The sequence below is a fragment of the Mesoplodon mirus genome, assembly GCF_964341445.2.
Source record: "Mesoplodon mirus genome assembly, chromosome: 9".
NCBI lineage: Eukaryota > Metazoa > Chordata > Mammalia > Artiodactyla > Ziphiidae > Mesoplodon > Mesoplodon mirus.
In genome coordinates this window covers 95,121,336-95,148,937 of record NC_138985.1, presented here as the reverse complement: position 1 = coordinate 95,148,937, position 27,602 = coordinate 95,121,336, and the positions used below count along the sequence as shown (strand labels likewise).

The 27,602-nt window shown below is 47.8% G+C and overlaps 1 protein-coding gene across 2 annotated transcripts in view; it reads left to right on the top strand.

Moving 5' to 3' along the window:
* Positions 1-27,602, top strand: part of PLXNA4 (plexin A4) — a 622,339-nt gene that overhangs the window by 439,491 nt on the left and 155,246 nt on the right. For both annotated transcript variants that reach the window (XM_082632940.1, XM_082632941.1), the window contains one exon: positions 17,768-17,899. In XM_082632940.1, coding sequence (XP_082489066.1) covers positions 17,768-17,899 — 132 coding nt within the window. The remainder of the gene's footprint in view (positions 1-17,767; positions 17,900-27,602) is intronic.

The window sequence follows — 27,602 nt, the reverse complement described above, 5'->3', positions numbered from 1 at the left end:
GGTTTTCCAATATCTTATTTTAAAATTCATTTCTCTACAATTAACTCCACATGCTTCTGGCAGAACGAGTATCCCATACAGGCACTGATTTTTTTTTTTTTTTTTTTCCCTTTGAGGCCCTTTAGTTCTGATACCTCCTGCCTTTTCCAGGCTCTCCCTCACTGGGATCAAAGGTCACCCATCTGATTCGAGGAGAGTGTCTTTAGGCCCCTCCGCTGAGGGAGGGGGCGGCTTAAAGCATGGTCTCTGTGGTTTTCGCGGGATGAAGGGTGGTCAAAAGACCCTTTGTGATACCACAGCCGAGCTCCCTCCTGGCCCGGGGGCCCCTCAGCTCTCCCATCTGTGCATTCCAGCCCTGTCTGCTGATGTCATACCCACACAGGGACTCCCTTCTCCCAGCCAGAATTCTAAGTCTGGAGAAGGCTGTTGCCCACAGTGTCTTTGGGAGCGGATTTTCTAACTGCAAACCATTCACATTGCCTCACCCAGGCCTCATGAATTCCTGGGTTCTCATTTGAAAGATTTCCAAGTGTTTCTTTCTCAGAGTAGCTGCTGTTAAAAAAAAAAAAAAAAAGATGTAGAATGCAGGCAGTGGCTGCTGGGGGAGACGTATGGGGATAGAGAGAGGAAGAATTAAGTAGTGCTTGGTTATCTGTGAGGCAGGACTGAGTGGACTGAAGTCCACTCTTCAAAGAAGATCCAGAAAGTTTTTACTAGATAACAATGAACGTTGTCACTATGGCACCCAAGAACACCTACTTTTATGTCAGTTGTCGCTGAGTACAGATTTGAAGCCAGAAAATTTAAACTCCAGTCTGGGGCTCCACTTGCTGGCTTTGTGACCTTAGGTAAGATGAATAAGACACAGCACTGCGCTCAGGGAGCACCTGGGCAGGTGGAAAGATGGGTGCACGTAATGACCCCATGTTGTGAGGTGCCCCAAGGGCCATGGTCCAGACAAGCCAGAAGGAATTCAAGGCGGGACATTGAATCTATCCTGGGAGATGGTGGGGAGAATTCTTGGAGAGAGTGATGCTGACCTGAGTCTTGAGTTAACACACTTACTCCTGACCCTTATTTTGACCACAAAAAGTTTCCTAGGTGGCTCAGGAGTTGGGGCTTCTTTGAAATCCTGGTACAGATCCCAAGTGAGCAAAATTTGAATCTCTGCCTATTTCAGGGCTTTTCAAGTCCACTGATATTTGAAAGGAACCCTCAGCCATTCAGCCAGGGGCCAGATGGTGCCACTGACCCATGTGCTTCCCAAGGGGAGGTAGCACGTGGTACATCGGGTGAGCGGTTGATGGGGATGCCAATCCTTCTTGAGGAGTTGTGTTCTCCGCCTTCGGGGAAGCTGGCACCTTGGTCCTCTGCACTAAGAAAACAGGCTGTTCTTAAGCTCATAAAACACACACAGCTGTCCTTGGATGGTGCCCTGGGGAAGGGCTGATGCCCCAGAAGCCTGAAGAGGCTGTAGGGAAAGAACCCAGAGCAGAGCTCATCAGAAAGAGCAGATGTCGAGGTGATACTCACGTGTCTGAGGCTCCCTGGGCTATTTATTTGTCAAGGAAATTGCCGAACAGTGCCTAGGGGCTGAGCCATAGTCTCATGGGGCTTCCTGCAGACAGCTCAGAACAGGGTCTGTCGAGGGGGAACCATATAGGGCTGGCTGCCTTTGGTCTTAGAAAGAGGACTGGTGGTCCTTTGGAGACAGGACATCAAAAAGATGTAAGCTTGGGAGAGTCTTTGAGGACCCTGGGACCCTTTTGATCTTTTCCCATTGTTATTGGAACTCACGCATTCATTTGTTAATTTACTAAACATCTATAAAGCAACTCTGGTGTTCACAGAGCTGTTGGAGACTGGGGGCCGTGCTCGGCTACAGTATCACCACCATCACATTATTTCATCTCCATCTTCATACTAACTCACTAAATACAACTGAGTACTAACTAGCCACAACTAACAATCATATGCATTACTTACTTCCAACATACCAGGCACTTTAGTAAGAGCATCTCGTAATCCACCTGATGAAATCCTGACAGCAACCTTGAGCTCGGAATTCTGAGCCCCATATTTCAGCTGAGGATATTAAGCAGGTCTTGAAAATTCTGCCTGAAGTTGCCAATGCTAATAATGGGCACAATCAGGACGCCAGCTTGGCTGGCTGCACAGCCGCATGCTTAAGCGTGATGCCGCAGACCTGCCCTCAAGATGCTGACACTCTCACGGCTGAGGGGAACACCCTCAAAGCATGAGAACAAAGAAGGATAGACTTCCACATGAGCCAAAGCACAAGACAGCCTTAAGTGGCTACACACATGTGTATAGGAGGCAATCAGAGTGGGGCAGGTATTATGGAGAAAGCCTTTGGAGGAGTGTCCTGGACCAGATTCAGAGGGATGGATGCACGTGGGTTGGTTGAAAGGAAGCAGAGAGGAAACTGAGGGAAATGGTGTGAACAGGATTGTGAGAAAGGACCAGTTCGATTCTTCGAGGAAACAGGAGAGCACCAGGCCTGGCAAGAAATGCAAGGCTGTGTGGAGTAATGAGGGGGATGCTACACCTACTAGTGCTTTGAGTGGTCAGTGACCTGGTAGTTGCTAGGTGATGAGGAGGAAGATGAAGAGGTGCTCCTGAAGTGCGGGAGGGCTGAGAGGAGGCCTGGGGGGCAGAGTCTGGCTCCGCTCTAGGGCGAAAGTGACAATATGCAAAGGACAGTCGGAAGATGGAAACAACTGCGGTTAGGAGAGAAAGTAGCTAGGAGACCACAATCTTGATCCCCAGATGAGAGGTGGGCTGGGACTTAGGAACTGGAGGAATGGGGCATGTGGTGACCAGTAAAGTTTGGGATGTGAAGGAGTGGGGGAGGTGCAGCTGCCTCTGAGCCCAGGAGAAAACCTAGACGAAGCCCACTTTCCTCATTCAGTCAGCACATAATGACTGAATCTTTACTCAGGCCCATGCTCTGTGCCAGAAGCTCCCATCCTCTGAGCTAGGACCTGACCAGTTAGGACTCCTGAAACTCCTGTAACAGCTCATGTGAGAGTCCATCCATCTCCAGCCTTCACTCCTCTTCCAGTTTCTTTGGGTGCTCCAGCTGGACAGGGGTTTTCTCCTGGTTCCAGTACAGCTGCATTGAGCAGCTGCTGGATCCCACTCCGGAGGAGGCTCGATTTCCAGCAGGAGAGAAATGCTGACTGAACATCAGCCCCTCGCAGTCATGATACACCTCTGTTCATTAACCCATTGGTGACGGCAACAGTTGTGAGGACACAGAAGAGCGGACATAGCCTCCCCCGCACTTGGCAGGAGGACACACCGAGCCCAGGGACTATGGGGGGTGGCAGGGTGAAGAGCGACTCGTCGACGTCGTGGAAGAGTCAGTAGGGGAGTGTGCACAAGGAATCCAGGGCCTGCGACTCTGTCCCCATGCCATGCAGGGCCACCACCTCGTCTTTAGGAAATGGGCCCTGCTTCTCCTCAGCATCCTGCCAGCCCCGACTCCACTTCCTGCCCTTGATGGGGCCTCAGAGACGCCTTTCCTCGCCGTGAGCCAGGCTGCGGTACCCCACTTCCCCTCCTGTGGCATGCCCAAACCATACGCAGGAAGCTGCTTTCATCTTTCTCTGTAAAGTTGCTGGCTTTCTGAATCATGCCCAAGTTGAGCCAGGCTCAGGGTTTCCGGACAGTTCCTCCAGCTTCAGGCATCCGTGTGACGGTCTCAGGACCACGTTGGAGGGACGTCCATCCTAGCGCTCCGTCATGGGCACAAACCCTTTTCGGCCCGGTTTCCTCTGTCCAGCGATGCCCATTTTCTAGTCTGCTCAGATGGTCCTGAGCTGAGCCCTGGGGCCTCTTCTCTCTTTCCAGTCCTTAGATGACCTTGTTAGAATCTGGGAGGCCTCTGTGGGCCATGTCCTCTAGCCTCTCCTTCTATAGCACATAAGGTTGCTGCTCCCCTTGGGAGGAGTGGAGATCATGGGGATCGATTGATTAGAATTGGCTTCATAGCAATCAATGCGCTTACTGAAACTTGCTGAACATTTAGTGAAACATAACTATTACCCCCTCACTCTGCTAAGTATTTTTTATGCTTGGGACATGATCAGACTTCCACAGCAACAACCAAGTATTATTATTAGTTCTGTTTTTCTTCTGAGGAAAGCAAACTCAGAAAAGCTTGGTAGGTTGCCTAAGGCCACACAGTTCCCAAGTGCCAAGCTGGGATTCACACCGTCTGCCCACGGGCTTACCCTCTCTCTCTCTGCCTGCACACGGCATCTCAAAGGCCAGGGGACTCTGGTCTTCTGGAACACACAATGAGCAGATGTGTGTAAATCACGTGGCAATGAGTGGAAGGCATAGATCAACTGTCTCTTCAAGGGTACTTGTTTTTCTAGCAGTGGTACCATTCTGCCCGAGCTCCTTTGTGGCTAGGTGCACATAGGTAAAAGCCATCCAAGATTTGGGGGTGCCAGCAACTCTAGGGTCACAATCTGGCTGACCCACCAAGTTTCCAAACCAGTAATTTGTGTGTGCAATTCTCTCTCCAATGAGACTCATTGGAAAGATGCCACAAGAGAAGCTGATTTTAAATATTTTGTATTTGAAATACACTGGTTTGAACCTTTTTCTGGTATGGCCTTCATATCAACCTTACTGTCTTTCCTTTTTATTTCATCAGCATCTTTTTCTCCTGGAGTTGTATCCTGTTCTTTGTGTCACCACCCAAGCAGGTGGGGGAGGGATGGAGGCCATTGTCCCTGACTTCTCTGATTTGGACCATACATGGCAAGAAGTCCTAATGGCTACCTAGACAGCATCATTCGGTTTTGTGCGTGTAACGAGAGACCCAAAGGGACCTGTTGTCCTGACAGTGTTTGGTAACATGGTGCGGATTTCATGCGCACGTAGGGCCTGTCTAATTAATTACTGTTTACACTCTTGCAGTTCTCTTTGCAAGCTCTTTCTCCTGGCTGGAATCAGGAAATCAAAACAAATCGCCCTCACTGTGCTATTCTGGGGCCGCTTAAGCAGGGTGAATGCAGAAGCAGGGGCTCTGCCCACATTCCAAACCCTGGGAGTCAACGCAGGGAGGCCAGGCTGCGGTATGTGGTAGGGTCCACTCTGTTGGTGGAATGGGCACCGTGGGCCCCTCAGGTCTGGGTTAGACAGTTCCGGCTCCTCTCCTGCTGCTGAATTTTCCAGTGAGAACATCCCCAACTGTTTGGTTCCTTTATCATAAGTTAAGGAAGAAATCTGCATCCTGGGGACGGATGAAAATGTTGATGAGTAGTTTGAGCGTTTCCATGCATTCATTTATTCAACAAGTATTTATTGAGAACCTACTATGAGGCGTGGTTCAGGGGTTTGGGGGACATCAGTGAACACAAGAGATAAAGATTTCTGCTCAGGAAGACCTTCAAGATGGTGGAGGAGTAAGACGTGGAGATCACCTTCCTCCCCACAGATACATCAGAAATACATCTACATGTGGAATAACTCCTACAGAACACCTACTGAATGCTGGCAGAAGACCTCAGACTTCCCAAAATGCAAGAAACTCCCCACGTACCTGGGTAGGGCAAAAGAAAAAAGAAAAAACAGGGACAAAAGAATAGGGACGGGACCTGCACCAGTGGGAGGGAGCCGTGAAGGAGGAAAGGTTTCCACACACTAGGATCCCCTTCGCGGGCGGAGACAGCGTGGTAGGCTGGGGGGGAGGCCTACCAGACACCTCCCAGCTCCACGTAATATCAAATGGCAAAAGCTCTCCCAGAGATCTCCATCTCAATGCTAAGACCCAGCTCCACTCAATGACCAGCAAGCTACAGTGCTGGACACCCTATGCCAAACAACTAAAAGGCAGGAACACAACCCCACCCATTAGCAGAGAGGCTGCCTAAAATCATAATAAGGTCAAGACACCCCAAAACACACCACGGGATGCAGTCCTGCCCACCAGAAAGACAAGGTCCAGCCTCATCCACCAGAACACAGGCACCAGTCCCCTCCACCAGGAAGCCTACACAACCCACTGAACCAACCTTACCCACTGGGGGCAGACACCAAAAATGACGAGAACTATGAACCTGCAGCCTGCAAAATGGAGACCCCAAACACAGTAAGTTAAGCAAAATGAGAAGACAGAGTAACATACAGCAGATGAACGAGAAAGGTAAAAACCCACCAGACCAAACGAATGAAGAGGAAACAGGCAGTCTACCTGAAAAAGAATTCAGAGTAATGTGATAGGAAAGATGATCCAAAATCTTGGAAATAGAATGGAGAAAATACACGAAATGTTTCACAAGGGCCTAGAAGAACTAAAGAGCAAACAAACAATGATAAACAACACAATAAATGGAATTAAAAATTCTCTAGAAGGAATCAATATCAGAATAACAGAGGCAGAAGAACAGATAAGTGACCTGGAAGATAAAGTAGTAGAAATAACTACCGCAGAGCACAATAAAGAAAAAAGAATGAAAAGAAGTGAGGACAATCTCAGAGACCTCTGGGACAACATTAAATGCACCAACATTCAAATTATAGGGGTCCCAGAAGAAGAAGAGAGAGAAAAGGGGACTGAGAAAATATTTGAAGACATTATAGTTGAAAACTTCCCTAATATGGGGAAGGAAATAGTCAATCAAGTCCAGGAAGTGCAGAGAGTCCCATACAGGGTAAATCCAAGGAGAAACACGCCAAGACACATATTAATCAAACTATAAAAAATTAAATACAAAGAAAAAATTTAAAAAGCAGCCAGGGAAAAGCAACAAATAACATACAATGGAATCCCCATAAGGTTAACAGCTGATCTTTCAGCAGAAACTCTGCAAGCCAGAAGGGAGTGGCAACACCTATTTAAAGTGATGAAAGGGAAAAAGCTACAACCAAGATTACTCTACCCAGCAAGGATCTCATTCAGATTCAATGGAGAAATTAAAACCTTTACAGATAAGCAAAAGCTAAGAGAATTCAGCACCACCAAACCAGCTCTACAACAAATGCTAAAGGAACTTCTCTAGGCAGGAAACACAAGAGAAGGAAAAGAACTACAATAACAAACCCCAAACAATTAAGAAAATGGTAATAGGAATATACATATCGATAACTACCTTAAATATAAATGGATTAGATGCTCCCAGTAAAAGACATAGACTGGCTGAATGGATACAAAAACAAGACCCATATATATCCTGTCTACAAGAGACCCACTTCAGACCTAGGGACACATACAGACTGAAAGTGAGGGGATGGAAAAAGATATTCCATGCAAATGGAAATCAAAAGAAAGCTGGAGTAGCAATTCTCATATCAGAAAAATAGACTTTAAAATAAAAACTATTACAAGAGACAAAGAAGGACACTACATAATGATCAAGGGATCAATCCAAGAAGATATAACAATTGTAAATATATATGCACCCAGCATAGGAGCACCTCAATACACAAGGCAAATGCTAACAGCCATAAAAGGGGAAATCGACAGTAACACAATCATATTAGGGAACTTTAAGACCTCACTTTCACCAGTGGACAGATCAACCATAATGAAAATAAATGAAGCACAAGCTTTAAATGATACATTAAACAAGAGGGACCTAACTGGTATTTATAGGACATTCCATCCAAAAACAGCAGATTACACTTTCTTCACAAGTACTCATGGAACATTCTCCAGGATAGATCATATCTTGGGTCACAAATCAAGACTTGCTAAATTTAAGAAAATTGAAATCGTATCAAGTATCTTTTCCGATCACAATGCTATGAGACTAGATATCAATTACAGGAAAAAATCTGTAAAAAATACAAACTCATGGAGGCTAAACAATACACTACTAAATAACCAAGTGATCACTGAAGAAATCAAAGAGGAAATCAAAAAATACCTAGAAACAAATGACAGTGGAGACACGACGACCCAAAACCTATGGGATGCAGCAAAAGCAGTTCTAAGAGGGAAGTTTATAGCAATACAATCCCACCTTAAGAAACGGGAAACATCTCGAATAAACAACCTAACCTTGCACCTAAAGCAATTAGAGAAAGAAGAACAAAAACACCCCAAAGTTAGCAGAAGGAAAGAAATCATAAAAATGAGATCAGAAATAAATGAAAAAGAAATGAAGGAAACGATAGCAAAGATCAATAAAACTAAAAGCTGGTTCTTTGAGAAGATAAACACAATTGATAAATCATTAGCCAGACTCATCAAGAAAAAAAGGGAGAAGACTCAAATCAACAGAATTAGAAATGAAAAAGGAGAAGTAACAACTGACACTGCAGATATACAAAGGATCATGAGAGATTACAACAAGCAACTATATGCCAAGAAAATGGACAACCTGGAAGAAATGGACAAATTCTTAGAAATGCACAACCTTCCCAGAGTGAACCAGGAAGAAATAGAAAATATAAACAGACCAATCACAAGCACTGAAATTGAAACTGTGATTAAAAATCTTCCAACAAACAGAAGCCCAGGACCAGATGGCTCCACAGGCGAATTCTATCAAACATTTAAAGAAGAGCTAACACCTATCCTTCTCAAACTCTTCCAAAATGTAGCAGAGGGAGGAATACTCCCAAACTCATTCTACAAGGCCACCATCACCCTGATTCCAAAACCAGACAAGGATGTCACAAAGAGAGAAAACTACAGGCCAATATCACTGATGAACATAGAAGCAAAAATTCTCAACAAAATACTAGCAAACAGAATCCAACAGCACATTAAAAGGATCATACACCATTGTCAAGTTGGGTTTATCCCAGGAATGCAAGGATTCTTCAGTATACACAAATCAATCAATGTGATAAATCATATTAACAAATGGAAGGATAAAAACCATATGATCTTCTCAGGAGATGCAGAAAAGCTTTTGACAAAATTCAGCACTCATTTATGATAAAAACCCTTCAGAAAGGAGGCGTAGAGGGAACTTACCTCAACATAATGAAGGCCATAAATGACAAACCCACCGCCCACTTCATTCTCAATGGTGAAAAACTCAAACCATTTCCTCTAAGCTCAGGAACAATACAAGGTTGTCCACTCTCACCACTATTATTCAAGATACATTTGGAAGTTTTAGCCAAGCAATCAGAGAAGAAAAAGAAATAAAAGGAATCCAAATCAGAAAAGAAGAAGTAAAACTGTCACTGTTTGCAGATGACATGATACTATACATAGAGAATCCTAAAGATGCTACCAGAAAACTACGAGAGCTAATCAATGAATTTGGCAAAGTAGCAGGATACAAAATTAATGCATAGAAATCTCTTGCATTTCTATACACTAATGATGAAAAATCTGAAAGAGAAATTAAGGAAGCACTCCCATTTACCATTGCAACAAAAAGAATAAAATACCTAGGAATAAACCTACCTAAGGAGACAAAAGATATGTATGCAGAAAACTATAAGACACTGATGAAAGAAATTAAAGATGATACAAACAGATGGATAGATATACTATGTTCTTGGATTGGAAGAATCAACATTGTGAAAATGAGCATACTACCCAAAGCAATCTACAGATTCAATGCAATCCCTATCAAACCACCAATGGCATTTTTCACAGAAGTAGAACAAAAAATTCCACAATTTGTGTGGAAGCACAAAAGACCCCGAAGAGCCAAAGCAATCTTGAGAAAGAAAAACAGATGTGGAGGAATCAGGCTCCCTGACTTCAGACTATACTACAAAGCTACAGTAATCAAGACAGTACGGTACTGGCACAAAAACAGAAATATAGATCAATGGAACAGGGTAGAAAGCCCAGAGATAAACCCACACACATATGGTCACCTTATTTTTGATAAAGGAGGCAAGAATATACAGTGGAGAAAAGACAGCCTCTTCAATAAGTGGTGCTGGGAAAACTGGACAGCTACATGTAAAAGAATGAAATTAGGACGCTCCCTAACACCATACACAAAAATAGACTGAAAATGGATTAAAGACCTTAATGTAAGGCCAGACAGTATAAAACTCTTAGAGGAAAACATAGGCAGAACACTCTATGACATAAATCACAGCAAGATCCTTTTGGACCCACCTCCTAGAGAAAGGGAAATAAAAACAAAAATAAACACGTGGGACCTAATGAAACTTCAAAGCTTTTGCACAGCAAAGGAAACCATAAACAAGGTGAAAAGACAACCCTCAGAATGGGAGAAAATATTTGCAAATGAAGCAACTGACAAAGGATTAATCTCCAAACTATACAAGCAGCTCATGCAGCTCAATTTCAAAAAAACAAACAACCCAATCCAAAAATTGGTGGAGGACTTAAATAGACATTTTTCCAAAGAAGATACACACATTGTCAACAAACACATGAAAGGATGCTCAACATCATTAATCATTAGAGAAATGCAAATCAAAACTACAATGAGGTATCAACTCACACCGGTCAGAATGGCCATCATCGAAAAATGTACAAAGTATAAATGCTGGAGAGGGTGTGGAGAAAAGGGAACCCTCTTGCACTGTTGCTGGCAATGTAAACTGATACAGCCACTACGGAGAACAGTATGGAGGTTCCTTAAGAGACTAAAAATAGAACTACCATACGACCCAGCAATCCCACTACTGGGCATATACCCTGAGAAAATCGTAATTCAATAAGACTCATGTACCACAATGTTCACTGCAGCTCTATTTACAATAGCCAGGACATGGAAGCAGCCTGAGTGTCCGTCGACAGATGAATGGATAAATAACATACGGCCCATATATACAATGGAATATTACTCAGCCTTAAAAAGAAACAAAATTGAGTTATTTGTAGCGAGGTGGATGGGTTTAGAGACTGTCATACAGAGTGAAGTAAGAGAAAAACAAATACCATTTGTTAACACATATACATGGAATATAAAAAAACCAAAAAAAAAATGGTTTTGAACAACCTAGGGGCAGGACAGGAATAAAGATGCAGACGTAGAGAATGGACTTGAGGACACAGGGAGGGGGAATGGGAAGCTGGGATGAAGTGTTTGAGTGGCATGGACATATATACACTACCAAATGTAAAATAGATAGCTAGTGGGAAGCAGCCACATAGCACAGGGAGATCAGCTCGGTTATTGTGACCACCTAGAGGGGTGGGGTAGGGAGAGTGGGAGGGAGATGCAAGAGGGAGGAGATAGGGGATATATATATATGTATAGCTGATTCCCTTTGTTACAAAGCAGAAACTAACACACCATTGTAAAGCAATTATACTCCAATAGAGATGTTAAAAAAAAAAAAGATTTCTGCTTTGTCGAGTTTACATTCTAGCAATGGAGATAAATAATAAGCATAATAAAGGAATAAATTATATAGTATGTGAAACGGGGACAAATGCCGTGCAAAAAAGAGAAAGTAGAGCAGGGGAAGGAGATTGGAAGAGCTGTAGGATAGGGAGAGGCATGATTTTAAAAATGAAAGCACTGGGGCTTCCCTGGTGGCGCAGTGGTTGAGAGTCCGCCTGCCGATGCAGGGGACACGGCTTTGTGCCCCGGTCCAGGAAGATCCCACATGCCGTGGAGTGGCTGGGCCCATGAGCCATGGCCGCTGAGCCTGTGCATCTGGAGCCTGTGCTCCTCAACAGGAGAGGCCACAACAGTGAGAGGCCCGCATACCACAAAAAAAAAAAAAAAAAAAAAAAAAAAAAAAAAGCACTGGGCACTACTGTTCAGCACAGGGAACTCTATCAATATTCTGTAATAACCTACATGGGAGAAGAATCTGAAAAAGAATGGATCTATGTATATGTGTGACTGAATCACTTTGCTGTACACCTGAAACTAACACAACATTATAAATCAACTGTACTCCAATATAAAATAAAAAAAAAATCAACATGCCACTCAAAAAGAAAAAAAAAAACAAACCTGAAAGCACTGGGGGCAATTCAAGTGACAGTAAGAGTGAAGTTTTGCTTCAGATGTCCTTGATTGAGGGTTATAGGAATATTTGACAGCAAGTGAACGCTTGGGGCCGAGGAGCTGCCCTTGGCAGGGGATAGACTTGCAGCCCCTGGGAGTCTGGTGGGAACTCAGAGGTCATCCCAGCCACCGTCCTGAGAACCCAGTGGTGAGCCCTGAGCCACTGCCCTCTTCTTTTTTTTTTTTTTTTTTTTTTTTTTTTTTTTTTTTTTGCTGTACGCGGGCCTCTCACTGTTGTGGCCTCTCCCGTTGCGGAGCACAGGCTCCAGACGCACAGGCTCAGCGGCCATGGCTCACGGACGGGCCCAGCCGCTCCGTGGCATATGGGATCCTCCCAGACCGGGGCACGAACCCGTATCCCCTGCATCGGCAGGCGGACTCTCAACCACTGCGCCACCAGGGAGGCCCGAGCCACTGCCCTCTTCTGCAGGGACACGGAGACTATAAAGGGGCCCCTTGCCCTAAGGAGAGGTAACCCCACCACCAGCAAGTTGCCAAGATACTCATACCTCGTACTTGGGTCTGTTTCCCTCCTGGCCCGCCACACCCTTCTGATTCCTCCCCATCTATCGTGTTGTTGTGGAATTATAAGTGGAAAGTTCTAGAGGCCGTGTTTGAGTGGAGACGTGGCCTCATCTTCACAGACAGAGAGAGGTTGTGTATGTTTATACCTGTGAGTGTATCTGTATGTCTGAAGGTCCCAACTGTGGCAGCTCAGGCCCAGAGTGAGTTTCTCAAGTCATTCATTCATTCAACCAAGGAACTAGACCTACTATGCACCTGATGCGGGCGCTCTCCCATGTGCTTATTCCTCCTATCACCTGCTTTCCAGCCTGCGTGGCAAGATGTGTGACAGTGACGAGGGTTGCACCACTTTGAGCCTCTGGGGATCAACTGAATAAACAGCATAAACAAGATCAAAAGCTTTGTTATTTTCCCTCCTGAGAGACCCCGCAGCCCTGTATGTGCAGAGAAGGAGGTCCTGGTCACTGATTTCCCACCACGGGTCCTCACGGCTATTCTATTTCTGCCTCTGCGGGAGACAGGTCAAGGCCAGGACACCTAAGAGAGCCGAAGTCGTGTCTTGAGGCTTCTCAGGGGAGAAGCAGACCCCCTGGTTCACATGCCTCTGTGTTGGAGGTGTGAGGGTCCAAGTGGAGAATTCAGAGGGTCCTGGGACACTTGTCTCCGGGTTTTATCCTCTCTCACCCTCCCCCTTTAGTCCCTGCCAGGTGAAGACCCCACCCTCTGGGCCTTGCCCAGCTATTTGGCCAGTGTGGACCTTGACCAGGGAATTTGGGGAGGATGTGAAAGGAGAGAGGAAAGGGGGAAGCCGGGGGTGGCCTGCGTCTTTAAAGATGAATAACACTGTTTGCTCATTAGGGAGATTATTTCAAGCAAGACGGCAGCCAGAACGCTCTAGTGCAAGCATCTGCCTGCTACTGGGAGATGATATTTATTGTTCAGTCCTTCAATGGACGTAAATAAACAGCCCAGCCCAGATAATGTTCCAATAAACAAACAAGCAGCTGCCAGGCACTCCCCGGATGGCTGACCTTTGCGGAGGCCACCCTGCTGATGTTTTAATAGCAGTCTGCCTGGCAGCGCAGACGCTCACCGTGCCAGGGATGGAGAGGTGGCCGTGCTGCCTGGTAGATAGGCTGGAGGGAAAGGGGGGGCCCGTGCTGCCTAGGATTATCCTGGGCTGGAGATGGAGCAGCTGGGGAGGGCAGGTGAGGAGCCTGTGTGTGCCCTCGGGCACACGTGCCTGCTCCAGGGAAGCTGCGCGGAGGGGATGCATGCTGTGATGGAGGGGCCCACATGGTCCAAGCAGGACTGATGCTCGGTTGTTATGTCCTAGCGTGGCCTCAACAGTTGTTGCTTTTCTCATTTTTGTTGAGGTATAATTAACAAATAGCAATTGTATATATTTGAGGCATGTGACTTGATGTTGTGATATGCATCTACATTGTGAGATAGCCACCACAATCAAGCTAATTAACATATCCATGGTCTCACGTAGTTACTGTTTTCTTTCCTGTGTGTGTGTGTGTGTGTGTGTGTGTGTGTGTGTGTGTGATGAGAACATTTAAGATCTACCCTCTTAACAGATTTCAAGTATACAATAGAATATCTCTGACATTGTTAACATTGCTGTGCATTAGATCTCCAGAACTTGTTCATCCTTCATAACTGAAACTTTGTACCTGTTGGCATCTCCCCACTCCATCCTCCCCCGTTCCTGCAACCACCATTCTACTCTCTGTTTCCATGAGTTTGACTATTTTAGATCCCACATATAAGTGAGGTCACGCGGTATTTGTGTCTGCCTTAGTTCACTCAGCATGATGTCCTCCAAGTTCATCCATGTTGTCGCAAATGGCAGGATTTCCTTTTTTTTGCGGTACGCGGGCCTCACTGTTGTGGCCTCTCCCGTTGCGGAGCACAGGCTCCGGACACGCAGGCTTAGTGGCCATGGCTCACGGGCCCAGCCGCTCCGCGGCATGTGGGATCTTCCCGGACCGGGGCACGAACCCGTGTCCCCTGCATCAGCAGGCGGACTCTCAACCACTGCGACACCAGGGAAGCCCTTCCTTCTCTTTTTAACGTTGAATAATATTCCATTGTATGCATCTATGTATGTAGATGTAGTATATACCTTTTACACTCTATCTATGTGATATGAGTCACATTTTCTTTATCCATTCAGTCGTCAACAGACATTTAGATTGTTTCCAAGTCTTGGCTGTTGTAAATAACTCACCAGTTGTTAAATCTTGAAATAATTCCCATATGGGTCCCGCCTTCACCCCCAGCAGTATTACTTGGTGCAGCTGGGAGCCTTTAAGACCACCTGACCCCACAGCAACTCCTCTGATTGGTTGGTCCTCTCCCTCTAGCGGTTGTTAAATGTTTTGACTATCACCCAGGATGCAGGGGGTTCCTGCCGCACAAGACGTGTGCCCAGGGAACCTGTAGCCTGGGTGAGGAAAGAGTAGGCATGAGTGTGTCAAATGAGCCTGCTGAGGGCTAGCCTGGAGCAGCCTGGGCCCACACAACTTGCTTGGGCCGATGGGGACCATCCAGCTAGCTGGAGCTTACAGCCTGTGAGCTCCAAAAAAGTGAAGACAATGGGGCACGCTCATTATGCTATAAATTGAAGGTTCTGGGAGACACAGAGTATTGTGCAGGGGAGGGAAGCGGGCAAGATCTCCACTGAGGGCACCTGCAGGAGGATAGTCACCAAGCCAACTTATTATCAGCAAGGTCACTTGGTGGGTGCAGAATCAGAACACAGGGATGAGAATAGTCTAGAAATTAGAAATGTGCTGTCCAGTACAGTAGCCATTGTCTACACATGGCTATTAAGCACCCGAAATGTGGCTGGTCCAAATTGAGTTTTGCTCTCAGTGTGAAATACATATCAGGTTTCAAAGATGTAGTAGGGGGCTTCCCTGGTGGCGCAGTGGTTGAGAGTCCGCCTGCTGATGCAGGGGACATGGGTTCGTGCCCTGGTCCAGGAAGATCCCACATGCCGTGGAGCAGCTGGGCCCGTGAGCCATGGCCGCTGAGCCTGCATGTCCGGAGCCTGTGCTCCGCAACAGGAGAGGCCACGACAATGAGAGGCCCGCGTACCACAAAGAAAAAAAAAAAAAAAGATGTAGTAGGGAAAAACACGTGTTAAATATCTCATTAACAGTTGTTTTGAAGTTTTGGCACAACAGAATATTAAGGCTTCTTGGAGTTAAGAGGTTTAAATGAGAGGGTAAATACATGTAGAATGCCTAGAATAGCGCCTGACACATAGCAGCCACTCAATCGCTAGCAGTTCTTGTTCTTATTCATGTCATGGCCCAAGAGCCAGCAGCTGGTCCAGCCTACCTGAATTTTGTGATTGCCCATCATTCAGCACATCCACCATAAACTCTTTTATTCATGTCTTGTGTGAGACTCCTTCATCAGATGGATGAATGGATGCTTTCCTTTCTGTTTTCTGAAACAAGTAGTGGATTGGGGTGGGGTGATGTGAAGGGAAGAACTACCTTTTCTTTTTTTTTAAAGGTCTTTTATTTTATTTTATTTTTATTATTTTTTTGGCTGCACCGCATGGCTTGCAAGATCCCAGTTCCCTGACCAGGGATCAAACTCGAGCCCCCTGGCAGTGAGGGTGCTGAGTCCCAACCACTGGACCGCCAGGGAACTTCCAGGAACCACCTCTTCAATTACTGATTTCCCACCCTGGCAGAATGGGCAAGGGTGGGGGTCATACCCCCATCCTGCCTCCTTGAACCTGGGAAAACTTGCCCCATTGGTGCTCCCTGGTCCACCCCTCTGTCCCTGCCCAGGTCACCTAGTTCCTTCTGATGTCCACATCCAGCACATCAGCTCACCCTAAAGAGCAGGGAAGTTGGAACCAGATGATCACTCAAGCACTGAATCCAATTTCCCTCGGGGCACTGGGTGGGACTCCATTCTGCTAGCGTCCCTGAGGGGCGCTTGCTCCTGCCGGCAGCCTTAAGGGGCTGGAGACCAGCCAGCCGTGCAGTATCACTCTCGTGCTGCTGCTCCAGGGGTGATTCCCAGCTGGGGATGAAGCCTGGCTGGGCTGGGGGCCAAGGCCATCACCTCGTGGTCAGACTTGGGTGGTAATCCCAATTGGTTTTGCATGAACTCCCATTTCATTCAGATTAAGGAAGGACCTGGCCAGGGTGGACAGCGGGTGGCTTGGGGTGGGAACAGAAGGAGGAGGGGTACTGGAATCCAAGGCATTTAGATTTTCAGGGCTGAACATATCTTTTGTTAATTCCTTCACCAGTTTGTTTGTTTGTTTTCATTGCTGTTGTTTTCCTGAGCTTAATGGAAAATCTGCAAAGGAGAGTTTGAACTTCATTTACTTCTTCATTTTTAAAATAAATATTTGCCAAGCGCAAGTGTTTCAGCTTCAGAATTGGGAAAGACTGGCAAAAGCCTCTGGAATTGTGCAGGCTGGAGGCCGCTGCCTTTAGTGGCACCCCCAGGAAGTAAACATGAAAGCCATCAAGGAACAGGGTCCCTTGTGTAACTGGAGTGGTAGGAAAAGCATGGACTCCAGGGTCAAACTGGATTCTCATTCTGTCACCAGATTTGATAGCTCAGGCCAGTTGTTTAACGTACTGCATCTCATCTTCCCCATCTATTCTATCAGTATATCACGTAGGACTTTTGATGTTGCAGAGAACCTTTTTATTACGTTAACAATAAGGTAATATTCTGAGTAGCTAGAAAGGCCCGTCCTCTTCTCCAAAGATGTACAAGCAAGGCCTCAAGGACTTGAGCCTTGGGCTTCCCTGGTGGAGCAGTGGTTGAGAGTCAGCCTGCCGATGCAGGGGACGTGGGTTCGTGCCCCGGTCCGGGAAGATCCCACATGCCGCGGAGCGGCTGGGCCCGTGAGCCATGGCCGCTGAGCCTGCACGTCCGGAGCCTGTGCTCTGCAATGGGAGAGGCCACAACAGTGAGAGGCCCGCGTACCGCAAAAAAAAAAAGGAGAAAAAAAAAAAAAAAAAGACCCGAGCCTAAGGCATAGTGAGCCCGAGAGAAGAACACCAGGTTCTTGGTGCCGCCCGGTTTGGTCTCCGCCTCGTCCCTTCTCTTTGCCATTCCCAAGGCGAGGCCCCTGGTGGGCGTGTGCTGCTCCTGAGCCTTCAGGCCTGGCCTCTGGGAGGCAGGGCTCACTGCCTCCCCCTTGCCTGTGGGAGGGGCCCCGGGCGGAAGCTGGACCGCGGGCCACGCAGGATCGGAACTCACACCAGCTCTCCTCTTCCTCTCCTCCACAGATCCGGGTAGATGGGCCCAGGGGCAATGCCCTCCAGTATGAGACGGTGCAGGTGGTGGACCCCGGCCCCGTCCTCCGGGACATGGCCTTCTCCAAGGACCACGAGCAGCTCTACATCATGTCGGAAAGGCAGGTAAGGCACGCTGAGCTCTGTCAGACATTTGTCTTGCTGCTAAGGACTAGCCTGTGGCTCCGTGGAAACCTACAGGAGGCCGGCTGCAGAGAGGGGATTTGATTTATTTGACTCAGTGTGTATCCTTTCCGTTATGCTGCCCGGGGACAGAGGCTGAGTGTGCCGAAACAGGGAATAAAACCTTTCACATATCAAAATATCTGTGAGTTAAGAACAAATCCACTGACTTCAGAGTGACGGTGTGCGTAGGTGCAGGGCCAACATTTGCTCTCACCTGAAGAAACATGGTACAGATGCCCAAGTTTTTGGTCCCGATTTCCTTACACACTGTATAGTCTCCTACCAAGGTCACCTTCCTGGACCCTGGAGGTCTATGGTGGGCAAGGATTTGTCGCCCAGAAAAACTTAGTTGAGGGCACATCATGGAAGAGTCAGATAGATGGAGATTCAGAAAACAGGGTCTATGTGTATGAGATGAGATGCTGTAACATGTGTCCCGAGGCTTCGTGTGTACCTGGAACTCTAACATGGAACCTCCAGCAAATTCCATGAGGCCACACCAGGCAGAACAGATATGGTGTGAGGATTGGTATTAGCTGATGTGGAGTAGGAAGTAGCAGAGTTGGATTTGCTTCTGGAACTCAGCTGAGAACTAAGTTCTTCAGGGGTCCCTGAGCTCAGACCAGGACTCATACATTTGCAGCGGGCAAAGGAATAAATTTCGCCTTGGGAATTCCATCCATTTAAGGGTATTTCCTGGGGTGCCCTAATTCACAGCCCGCCTTGTTCCAGCCCACAAGACACACCCCACCCCAAGTGCGGCTTCGCACTGCTGTACCTCGGCCCCTGTTGCCTCTCTGGAGGATGGGGCATTCTGGGAGCTGTCCTCCCTGCCCGTGAATATGTATACATTAGCTCTGAACGGCAAAGGCAGATTCCCCCGTCTTATTCATCTTCATTAGCAAGGCCTGAACTCCCCAGAGGACCTTGCTGACAGAGTCTGGATTGTTCTGCCTGTTCCCTCTCTGCAAAGTGAGGGAGATAAATACCACATTATGCCGCCCACAGGGCCTGTGCATTATGCCTTGGCAGCCCACAGCAGCTCCACCCTCCCCAAGAGCTCCATGACATCTTCTCATGGCGAGGGACCCCCCCATTCAGCCACACTGGGACCCATTGTGGTGCCCTCACCGAGGCTGCCATGGCTTGGGAATGGCCTGATGTGGAGCCGAGAGGGGAGCACTTTATCCCAGGAGTCCGGACTGGTATGAAGCTGCTCCTTTGCTTTCATTTCTTATTCCTTTTCCATGAGGCCCACACTCCCCCCTCCCTGCCTACCTCTAAGGCCCTAGACACTGAGGGGAAGCAGCTTTCCCTGGTGGAATGAATTCTTTGGAGAAGACCCAAGACCTCCACAGACATTGAATGTTTCAGGATGTCTTACGTGACCCGAAAGCCAGGATTTCTGAACCTGGGACTTAAAATATCTAAGGACTTCCAAAGAGGAAAATCTAAAAGCTGTGTGGAGCCCCGTCGAATTGCTGAGTTGGGATTCTGAGGTTCTGTTTTTTTTTTTTTTTGGCTGCATCAGGTCTTAGTTGCAGCACGTGGGCTCTTCGTTGCGGCATACAGGCTTCTCTCTAGTTATGGCGTGCGGGTTTTCTCTCTCTAGTTGTGGTGCACAGCCTCCAGGGTGCATCGGCTCTGTAGCTGTGGCCCACGGGGTCCAGAGCCCTTGGGCTCTGTAGTTTGCAGCACGTGGGCTCTCTCGTTGAGGCGCACGGGCTCAGTAGTTGTGGAGCGCTGGCTTAGTTGCCCTGCGGCATGTGGGATCTTAGTTCCCCCGACCAAGGATCGAACCCGCGTCCCTTGCACTGGAAGACGGATTCTTTACCCCTGGACCACTAGGGAAGTCCCGGGATTCTGAGGTCTTGATTTCACCTGTCCCACTTCCCTAAGAGCACGGTCAGTGGTCAGTACCCATTCAGGCTGGACGGCGAGGCATGCTGGGAGCTCTGGATTATGGGCACGCTGGGACGGAGAGGAGGGCGGGAGTGGATAGAGTTAGGGCCGTTATCTGCTATGGGGCCCTCCTCATAGGCCTGCCACCCAAATCACAGTCCCAAGACCCTGACATCTGGGCCAACACTGGCGTCCACTGGGGTTGCAGCTTCTCAGTGGGGAGGGTAATATAGCAAGATGGTTAATCACACTGACCTTGGTGTCAGGATATCTGAGCACGAACCTTGGTCCTACCATTTACTAAGTGTGGTCTCAGGTAAGCTCCTAACCTCTTTAAGATTCGTTGTCCTCAACTGGAACATGGACGTAATGATAAAATTCACTGGCGTGGTTCCAAGGATCTAATGACATAATACATGTAATCAGCATGATCCAAGCCTGGCACAGCATAAGGTCTTGATAAGCGGAGGCTCTTATTCTTATGACATTGCACCAGGAGCGTCTGGAACTGGCTGTGTGTGGAGTCTGGCAGGTGGTGGCATCAAGATTCTGGGTGATCTATCCGGGGTGGAGCACAGGAGTCCAGGTCAAGGCTGAGGCAGGCTCCTCAGCAGGGGTCCAGGCCCAGTGGAGAGCAAATCAAGAACCCACAGCCTGCTGTTCTGACTGGGCAACAGCAGCTTGGTAAACATATCTGGAGACATACCAGGCCCCGGGGCTTCAGGACTAACGCCTACCAGCCTCTGTCGGCCGGTGGGTGAGTCTCAGCCATGATGGATCAGAACACCTTGCAGGCTGGGACTGCAGGCTGAGGGTATGTGCTCGGCCCCGATGTTGGCTCTGCCTGAAAGGTGCTTCACTTTATCATCTAATTTTTTCTTTTCCCTTAAAACTTAGCTCTGCTGTCCCATATTCAGCGAGCTACTCCTGACCCGTGGTTTACACCTCTACGGTAGCTCTTCTCAGACTGAGCTGTGATGACTTTCTTGTCTTTCTCTCCTAGCAGACTGACAGCAGCTGGAGGACAGTTCTCTGTCTTCGTCGTCTGCCTAAATCTCACCTTATAGGCCCTTGTTTGTCATTTGATGAATGTACAGATGAATGAATGAATGAATTCCCAGTGTCTTCACACAACCAGAATTAGAAAAGAGAAGAACTGATAGGAATGATTTATGGCTTATCTTAATTCCCTAAAGACTATACTTTAGATAAAGAAAGCATTCCCCCAAGCTTCAGTCGTCTCTTTATCACTGCCATGACGTTTGCCCTGTTCTGAACGATTTTTTGCTTTGTGTTTTCACTTATATAAACTTGCTGGTTAAACTTAAATAGCCTACTTTAACTATCTCTTAAATAACAATATCATACATCTGATGTGATAGTCATATATAATATACCTAATTGTGATATTGTGATTTATAATAAGAACTATATATTCAGTCTTCATCCCTATTTCTGGCACAGAGCTACCACAGTCCTTGGAATTTCCTGAGTGATAAAAGCAATGGGAGCTATTACTACAATTATTTGCAGGCTGAATAATTCTATAGCCGGGATACTGTTTCTGTTGTTTTGGATATGTGAGTGCCTCTCTACTTCTTGTCCAGCAAGGGCTCCTTTCTATGTAGTACACTTTTTCTTGGAGTGGCTGAGTGCGCCCTGCTAGGTATCAGTGTCATTTTGTCAGGGTCTGCCTGTCTCTTGCAGTGCCATATTATGTTTCTGTCTTTTTGCTTTTCTTCTGCATGACTCTGGGTATCTCCCTAGGGTGTGTGGGGGTGTGTGTGTGTGTGTGTGCGCGCGTGCGCGCATATATGGACACACACACACACACCTTCCCCTGTGTCTGTCTCTGTGTGTCTCCATCAGTCTCCTTGCTTTGTACATGTCTGTGTGTATGTATATGGTATATATTTACTACAACTGCAATACTCCCAAGGGAATGTCTATACACACTGAAACCAGTGTGATAAAAACCTGCCAAACTGATGGGAGGGAAGTGAGAGGAAATGTCAGCGAGGCAGACAAACGAGGAGACGAGGTGGCAGAGCCGGGGCTGTCCTCAGGTGCCCTGGAGCAACCCACTAGGGAGGGGAGAAGCAACTGTTCCCACCACAAGGCGAGGCTCTTCTTTGATAGGCCCCAGAGCAAGTGGCAGATTTCTCAGTAAATTTCAGCATCCCTGCCATCCAACACACCACCTCTCCCCTGCCTGAGAGCCAGAGGCCTTAAGCACATGCTTCTGCTTTCGAGATACACTTTCAGCTGTGTCTGGGCCAAAGCTATCTCTCACGGCGTTCTTTGCTTTACTGACTCCTGTTGACAGTGGGTCAGCTTCCAGGTGCCTGGGGACATCACAGCCTGTCGCCCTCCTGAGCCAGTGGCACTCCGGTCCTAGCTGTGGACCAGGATACAGAGGTCTGCAAGGGCTGAGGAGGTAGGCCCACCTGAGGTCGGAGTCACCTAGGAAAGCAGGGCCAGGCAGGGGCTGCGCTTCTTGGCTCCAGCCTAGTCCCGTAGTGAAGTAGTGAGGGCCATCTAGCTTTGTAACGAATCACCCAGGCCTGATTCATTCATTCACTGAACAGATATTCACTAAGCAACTACTATGTGCCAGACACTAGCCCAGGCACTGGGGATTCAACAGTGAAGAAACAGATAAATATCCTTGACTTTAGGAGTCTGCAGTTTCAGCAAGAGGAAGCAACCAAGAAGAATCAACCTGCTAAATAAGTCCTGTAGTAGGTTAACAGGTAATAAGTGCCATGGAGCAGGATCATGAGGACTGGGAAGACTGGTCAGGGTGAAAGGGTTGAAATTTTAAACGGAGCAGCCAGAGAAGCCTTCCCAGAGAGCAAGGGCATCGAAGTGAAGGGGCCTGTTGAGGGTCCCTATCCCCTTCCCTGTTCTTTGTATTTCTTTCCAAGCTCTTTGCCTGGGGTTGTGAAATTGAGAAATGGTTAAGCCTGTGTAGTGGGAGAGAGGGAACTGGGGAGAGGATGCTTTGTGAGTGTGATTTGTACCATGTTGTGAGTTTCAGAAGGAAGCTCAGTTCGGGGAAAGGTGGTATTGGGGTTCAAGACAGACAGGCTCGCACCCCTTGGGACTCAGACCCCTATCTGGGTGGTGCCTCTGCTGAGGACACTCTGTGTGATGAGGGGACCATTATTGCTCCTCTGTGTCGCTCCCTGCCCCTGCCTGCCTCCCGGGATGTTCTGAGATTAGCCAGTGTGAAGTCTGACAAGCTCAGAGGTCCATGGACATCGCTCTCATACAAGTGCAGTCGTGGAGATAGCTCCTGCAGCCCAAGGCGATGGCTCCTGTAAGAATGATTGTACTCTCTTCACGCTGGGTCCCCGGGCATGTGTGTTCCTCCCAGCCCTACAGGGCCGAGCTGTCTGTTCCAGTTTGCATTTGGATGGCCAGCACTGTGACAAGGCCATTTGGACATTTGCTCCAGGCACCCAGACGGGGCTGTTTCTGATAGCTCCTGGGAGAGGGGACTTGAAGCGCAAGCCTGAGAGTGAGGGACAGCACATGGGCCACCTCGGGCATCCGCAAAAAGAGAAACTGTTGCCGTGTTTCACCTAGTTTCACTCAGGCAGGAGCCTTCCCGTTTGTCTGGAGCTGTTCTTGAAGCTTCCCATGAATCGTGACCAAGATGTTCCACTTCTCCTTTCCTTCTCAATAAAGGCAGAATGTCTCCTTGGGAGGGACCTGGACAGGGGAGAGGACTTCCTGCTTCAGGTCCTACACTCCAGTGCTGGTACCTGGATTCTCCATTGTGTCCTAAAAGTTTAGAGCTGGAAAAGCCCTCTAGGCTTCTCAGGTCCAGTTATCTCCCGCTGCCTTTTCCCCTACAGCAGATGAGCAAACTGAAGCCCAGAGAGGTAAACGGCTTGTTCAGAGTCACACAGAAGGTTGGCGGAGAAGCCAAGTTGGAATCCAGCTCAGCTCCTACTGCAAGGTCTGCTCCAGGCCCCTCTTCCGATGAGGAGCTCTCAGTGGGGTGAGAGATGCTCTTCATCTCCTAGTCTTCCCAGCAGGACTGCTCTGTACCCCAATCTTCAGCTGCCGAAACAAGCCTTAGAACTCGGAAGGATTGCTGGGGGTGGAGTGGGCTGAATGCGGCACTGGGGGTGATGTAAGGACTCAGGAACACCCCACTGCCCTGCTGTGAAGGAGGACCCTTGGTTTATTCAGCCTTAGTTCCAGCCCAGTGCAAGTTGGGACAAAAGCCCCTTCTGTGCTAGAACATGTTGGGGGTACACAGGGCCCCAGATGCAGCCAGGACACCCCATAAGGGGAGTAGGCAGTGAAGCACCCTGCCCACACACACTTCTTTTCCAATGGACATGCCTCTCAAGGGTCCCTCCCAGAGGCGTGAAAGCCTCCAGTGTCTGAATAGGGTCAAGTTCAGTAGCCTCCACCAGAAGGAACAATGAGAGTGGCCTGGCATTTCTCAGGTGATCATGGGGGTGACTGGGTGCTCATGAATAGACCGCGAGCGTGGAATTTCACCCGGGCCCTCAGCACTCACCAACTCTGCCGCCCAGAGCAAGTCACTCAAGCAGAGTTTGTGCTTCAGTATCTTCATGTGGAAAATACAAATGATAATTACTGGCTTTCAGGGCTTTTAGGACTAAAAGTAATATACGTAAAGTGCCTAGTGCATCTTTAGGACTAAAGGTAATATACGTAAGGCGCCTAGTGCGCATCTTTAGGACTAAAGGTAATATACGTAAGGCGCCTAGTGCTCATCTTTAGGACTAAAGGTAATATACGTAAGGCGCCTAGTGCGCATCTTTAGGACTAAAGGTAATATACGTAAGGCGCCTAGTGCTCATCTTTAGGACTAAAGGTAATATACGTAAGGCGCCTAGTGCTCATCTTTAGGACTAAAGGTAATATACGTAAGGCGCCTAGTGCGCATCTTTAGGACTAAAGGTAATATACGTAAGGCGCCTAGTGCATCTTTAGGACTAAAGGTAATATACGTAAGGCGCCTAGTGCTCATCTTTAGGACTAAAGGTAATATACGTAAGGCGCCTAGTGCGCATCTTTAGGACTAAAGGTAATATACGTAAGGCGCCTAGTGCATCTTTAGGACTAAAGGTAATATACGTAAGGTGCCTAGTGCGTATCTTTAGGACTAAAGGTAATATACGTAAAGTGCCTAGTTACACAATCATCATTATCATTACCATTATTACTAATACTCTTAGGAAACAGTGCTGCCAGGGGTATGGACACCCAGACAAACCACTGTTTGGTGGCTAAGGGCCACTTCAGCTCTGGCCACCAGCTCCCCAGGATTCCCTGGTACCTTCAGTCTATTTCAGAATCCCCCAGAAAAGCCTGAGCGCCCCTTCACACCTGTTAGCACTGCATCCAGGAGACTGAAGGGCGGGGGGCCTGGGGTCTCCCACCCCTATCAAACAGAGTTGCATCCCTCCACGGGGCTTGGTGGGGTTTCTTCATAATTCTACTTCCACTTTGGGGAAGGAATTTAGTTTGAGTCCAGCCCCACTGGACTTGAGGTCGTCACAGACTGGGCACCTGAATAACTCTGGCTTTGTCACCTGTCAGGACTTCTAGGGCAGACGGGAAAACAGGTCTGTGCCCCAAGAGAAGAAGAGCTGGTATGTAAAGGCAGAGCAGGAGTGGGCAGGGAGGGGTGGAGTGGGAGGAAAGACAGGAAATCCAAGGGCCGGGTAATTAGGGGAATGCCTGGCAGCGCTCTAATCCTGAACTCCATTCGGCATCTGTCTCGGCACTTGCATCCCACTTAGCAGCACGTATGGAGACTCCACAGTATGGGCAGACAGGGCCAGGAGCTGCATCTCTGCCACCTTTCAGGCCCCTCCCCATGTGTGTTTATTAAGTGCCCACTGTATGCCCAGCACAGAGCCAGACACTATGCAGAATAGAGAAAAGCAGAGGAAGACATGTTCTGGAAGTTCTGTAGGAGTGAGGTGGGTGCAAACTCCAGCCTACCAGACGTTGGAAAGAAGGTGGTCCAACTGTGGGGATTGCCCTGGAACCGCAACATCCTTGTGCAGTTGGGGCCCTGGTAGAGGTGGATGTCAGCCCAAAGGGCACACTCTCCTTGCAGGTTTGAATGGGTATCACGAGGACTCTAGTCTAGAGGCTAGAGCTCTTGGGGTGTTTCCCAAGACAAGCCTCAACTCTGTGGGCGCCCCATTCCCTTACACAGGGTGTTTGCGGATGGAAGCTGACCCCCGCAATCCCAGCCCTCTCCCCTTCCTCCAGGGATGGCGTCTGAATGGAAGTGGTTAAGTTCAGAGAGAACTGATTTGACGTGTGCTTGAAGTTCTGCAGAAAAAGAGAAATACCGGATACTTAAGTAAGTTGTGTCCTCAGTCTGAATATTGATGAGACGTTTTCAAAAGTAAATAGGTGCGTGTTAATTTGTGCCATTGTTCAAGATGACTAGTTGGCATTAGTGATGTCACGTGACTTTGCTAAACACAATATAGGTTTAAAGTAGAAATTACAATGGTAGAATTATATCTAATCTGAGTCTTTTAAGTGCATTTCAAATATCACATGTAGACCACGGAGACGTGAATTTGAAACTGACTCAGAGACAGTGCGATCATTTCAAGGGAATGTGTGATGGTTGAGGAAGAAGCTGTCTGGATATTTAAAGAAAGTTGTGCAAAACAATGAAGGAGTGGAGAAATAGGTATATCCTCCTGGATTCAGGGCTGGTGCTGGAGGCTGTCGAGTACCTGCTGGGTGACTTGAGGATGTTCAGAGCGTGAGCTGGAACCACATGCCCTGGTTTCTGGTCTGGCTCTGCCACTCTCTACCTATATGACTTCGAGCAAATTATTTAACCTCTGGGTACTTCAGTTTTCTCAGCAGTAACATGGGGATAGGCTCGTGTCCACTGCCTGGGTGGTTACAGTGAGTAAAGTAGAAAATGTACATACAATTCTTAGTGCAGTGCCTGGCACTTACCCGGGGTCAACAACTCTTAGCTTCCATTTTTATTCTTTTCAGTATGCTGGTCTATTGGAAGGGTGTCTATATTTTATTTATTTATTTAATATTTTTACTCCCCTCATTCATATACTCACTCTTGTCTCCTCCAGGACCTGTCAGGCCTGTTTTGAGGTGCCTAAAATGGCAGAGAGCAAACCAAGGTGGCCTGCATGGGCCACACTCCCCAGTCAGTTCTGCCTCCCAGCCTGAGTCCAAGGGCACTGAGGCTGCTCTAGGGACCCATTTGTGCCCAAATCACTTCCTTGAGATACCGCTTTTGGAAGGGGGTCACCACTCACACCTGCAGGTACCTTCAGGTTAGGAGGAGAGACCCCTCAAGGGAAACCCTACTCCCTTGTGGCCCCCTTTAGTCCACAGGACTTGGCGGTAGATGCTCGCCCTCATCAAGACGAGGGTGTCTCAGGAGACGAGCAATATATATGTGAAGTGTGACATTTTCACGAGGTCTCCCACCTGTCCCTTGCCTCAGTACCACTTTAAACATCAATTAGTCCAGCGTTCCCCAAATTTTATTCTCAGAGCCAAAGTTTTGCAGGATATTAAAAAATAAAAGCAAAAGCTTCCTTTGGTCAAATATTTTGGGAAAATCTGAGTTAAGCAGATAATCTTGACTGTAGCATTTCTTAGAATGTCAGTGCGCTATCGAGTATTATAAAGCTCCTAGCTAGAGGTACACTGGCAAATTTAGGAGGTCGTGGCTCCCAGACTC